This window comes from Xyrauchen texanus, chromosome 17, assembly GCF_025860055.1.
Source record: "Xyrauchen texanus isolate HMW12.3.18 chromosome 17, RBS_HiC_50CHRs, whole genome shotgun sequence".
Lineage (NCBI taxonomy): Eukaryota > Metazoa > Chordata > Actinopteri > Cypriniformes > Catostomidae > Xyrauchen > Xyrauchen texanus.
In genome coordinates this window covers 18,280,618-18,284,144 of record NC_068292.1, presented here as the reverse complement: position 1 = coordinate 18,284,144, position 3,527 = coordinate 18,280,618, and the positions used below count along the sequence as shown (strand labels likewise).

Genomic DNA, 3,527 nt, shown 5'->3' with positions numbered 1-3,527 from the left:
ATTAGGGAATACAACAATTAAAAAGGGTTTAAGTGCAACTATATTTTGTTTTGTTTCTTTAAATACTGTATTTGACGCGCACGTGCTTTTTTACTATTATCACATGTACACATGAGATAATAATAATCATCAGTAAAGTAACAGATCAGAGGCTCCAGTAACCTCATTAACCTCTTTACAAAAGATTAGAAAACTTTTCCCCAAAAACTTCCAGTTCTTCTCATTAAACTTCAGTTTTATTGTGAGGGGGTGTTGGAAGGGGTGGAGATCCTGTCTGAAGTGCTCTATCTATGACCTCACGCTAGAATGTGGCCGCGTGAAGGTACAGCTCGTCCTGATTGGTCGCCCGTGTCACAGCGGCACTTCAAAGCCGAGAGAGGAGCTACAATTGTGCTGGAATGGGCGGATCATATCATTGTATTGCACACCTCTAAAAAAAACAGTGCTCTGATTCATAAATATAAAAAGATCCTCTGAGGAGGGCACTTTTGTGATGGCAACTTCACTTCTAGGGGTGAGTCTAAGGAGTTTCGTGCTGGTTTAATTAGTTTCCTTTATAGTCCTGCCGTGGGGATTACAATTTCTTGGGTCAGCCAGGGAGAGAGTCACTTGATTATGTTTTAAGCGAGAGAAACGAACGGAAGTTTCATTTCTCATCTACGACATTGTATGTATAACTTTTCTTCAGTGCACATATATTGTGTTTATACGCTGTGTTGTGGTGTTGCTTTAAGTTGGAGTTGTATTTCGATACAGACTTCTCTATACCTTCCTTCAGGTGTGTTTTATCCTGACTGAGATTGTCAGAGAAAAGCGAAAATGTGAAATGTGGTTGTTCTTTTTACACATCATCTTACTTACCTTAAACTCATTTTGTTCCAGGAGGAGCCGAGATTGGGGTCGACTCCTTTAGCCATGTTGGCTGCGACGTGTAACAAAATCGGGAGCCAGAGTCCCCCTTCCTCGATTTCGGATAACTCTTCGTTTGGGAAAGGATTCCACCCGTGGAAACGAGCGACGGCCAGCAGCTGTAGTTTGGGATCCAGCTTATCCTCGTTCAGTCGGAATGGCGGTGGTGGGGGTGGTTTAAGCGACTCCTTTGGCACGAACACTTCCACGGGATCCAGTGCCTTTTCCTTAACTTCTGGTACTTCGTCCAACTCCCACTTCGGAAACGACTACTCCGTTTTCCAGGCTTCTGTTTCCAACAATTCCCAAGAACCCAGCCATCAGCCCATGTTTATTTCCAAGGTGCACACGTCCGTGGACAGTTTGCAGGGCATTTACCCGAGAATGAGCGTGGCGCATCCGTACGAGTCGTGGTTCAGGTCCTCGCACCCTGGCATACCCACTGGAGATGTGGGCACCACAGGTGCATCCACGTGGTGGGACGTGGGAGCCGGTTGGATTGACGTGCAGAACCCGAACGGAGCCGCGATCCAGACGTCCCTTCACTCCGGAGGGCTGCAGACTTCTTTACACTCTCCTCTGGGGGGATACAACTCAGACTACTCAAGTTTAAGTCACTCTGCTTTTAGCACCAGTGCGTCTCCGCACCTCCTGCCCACCGGGCAGCATCTCATGGACGGATTCAAACCCGTGCTCTCCTCTTATCAGGACTCCAGTCCCTCTCCCCTGGGTGGAGCGGGTGGTTCCATGTTGACGGGTGGTCCGACGACCTCGTTGGCGGGATCTCCGCGGTCTTCAGCGCGGCGCTACTCGGGTAGAGCGACGTGCGACTGTCCGAACTGTCAGGAGGCGGAGCGGCTCGGTCCAGCTGGCGCGAGCCTCCGTAGAAAGGGGCTTCACAGCTGTCACATTCCCGGTTGTGGCAAAGTGTACGGGAAAACGTCGCATCTCAAGGCTCATTTGAGGTGGCACACTGGAGAAAGGCCGTTTGTGTGTAACTGGTTGTTCTGTGGCAAGAGGTTCACGCGCTCCGATGAGCTGCAGCGGCATTTACGCACGCACACCGGCGAAAAGCGATTCGCTTGTCCCGTGTGTAACAAGCGCTTTATGCGGAGCGATCATCTCAGTAAACATGTCAAAACGCACAGTGCCGGAGGGTCTTCAGGGTCGGGCTCTGGGGCGAGCGGAGGAAAACGAGGCAGTGATACCGATAGCGAGCACAGTGCGCCCGGTAGCCCCTCGTGCCACTCACCTGACCTGTTGCAACCTCCCGTGACTGTTTCGACACCGTGTATAAACGCCCGGGCAAACTCCCTCGATTAACCCCATTCAAAATGCACCTACGCGAAGACTTGGACGGACTAGAAACCTATTTGTCTGTGCGCAAAAGGTTGTGGTGTTCGTTTGGTAACACTTTATAATAACTTTCAATAACAAGTTGTTAACTAATATTATAAAACAGTTTAAAGACGAGTAGTTAATGCACATTCAAGATATATATATATATATATGAAACAGGACGAACCAAAGTCTTATGACTTTTCAAACGATTTGAATGTGCATTAACTAATTCTCTGTTATGCTATATAGCCTATTTGTGAATGTTATAAATTAAAGTTATTATGCAGTGATACCTGGTGTTCTTTGGGAAAGAAATGTGTGGCCATTTCACTTGGATGTTGTAAAGTGATTCAATTTACGATAAAATGTAATTTACAATGGAGAAAGCCTGTTTTGGTCTGCACAGATTACATGTAACACACATTTGGTAAAATAAGGGAATATTATAAAAAGACATGACCTGATATGTGTATTCTGATGGATATTTGTCGAATAGGTTTATTTTACTCACTGTTGTAATGAAACAGAAAAACATTTTTACCATCATTGAAGTGGCCTGTCATAGCTTACATTTTTTGTTTCTCAAAACCAAACTGTGGCACTTTATTCATGAACACTACTTAAATCCAATTTCGTAAGGATACACGACTTTTTGTTATTTGCATATTAACTTCTTATGTTCGGAAAAAAAAAAAAAGTCTATATATCGCACACTGGTCTCTGTCAAACTACAGACTACACATCCTAAAGTTTGTATGAAATGTACTTATTTCCTGTTGCTGCAAAAGAATGTACATATTGAAATTAAAATAGAATAGACTAGAATGATATTCCACGCTGATGTAAAAGTTGGGTAATGTATTTGTTCAAGACACAAACTTTGAGTAGTATTTTAGTTGCATATATTGACTAGAAAATATCCCAAACTGTGCGGGAGTGTTTTTTTTTTTTTTTTTTTTTTTTTTTTGGAGCTCTGCCATAGACGCACTTTGAAATGATTTGTAAGATTTTAAATTCAGAATTCAGTGTTTAATCACGTTTTCTAATTTATGTAAGCATGCACATGTAAGATGAACGTTTATTTCACATCGTTTATTTGAGAAATTGGTTCTCTAATTTAATCCACTCAATAAAGTCAACATGGATTCAGCCACAGTGAACAGATTGGAGTTGATATTATTGATTTTTTTATTTTATTTTAATGGCTAATTTTTATCAGTGGAGGACCTGTTACGCTATTGATGAATTGAGAAATGTTAAAAAAAATATTATAATAA

The 3,527-nt window shown here is 43.1% G+C and overlaps 1 protein-coding gene across 2 annotated transcripts; it reads left to right on the top strand.

Annotated features, from left to right (window-relative positions):
* The first annotated feature begins 432 nt into the window (after window positions 1-432).
* LOC127657606 (transcription factor Sp8-like) lies at window positions 433-3,180 on the top strand. 2 transcript variants are annotated; one of them, XM_052146470.1, is made up of 2 exons: window positions 433-514; window positions 883-3,180. In XM_052146470.1, exons 1-2 carry the CDS (start codon window positions 494-496, stop codon window positions 2,230-2,232), a joined length of 1,371 nt encoding a protein of 456 aa, XP_052002430.1. In that variant the 5' UTR covers window positions 433-493; the 3' UTR covers window positions 2,233-3,180. The 2 variants fall into 2 exon arrangements, with proteins under 2 accessions (XP_052002430.1, XP_052002431.1); XM_052146471.1 differs by having other exon boundaries at window positions 461-667.
* The last annotated feature ends 347 nt before the right edge of the window (window positions 3,181-3,527 follow it).

Excerpts from the sequence above, each read along its gene's own strand:
- LOC127657606 (XM_052146470.1), top strand. The coding sequence starts at position 494 with ATGGCAACTTCACTTCTAGGG. Across the intron at positions 515-882 it reads TGGCAACTTCACTTCTAGGG|GAGGAGCCGAGATTGGGGTC; the intron begins GTGAGTCTAAGG and ends ATTTTGTTCCAG.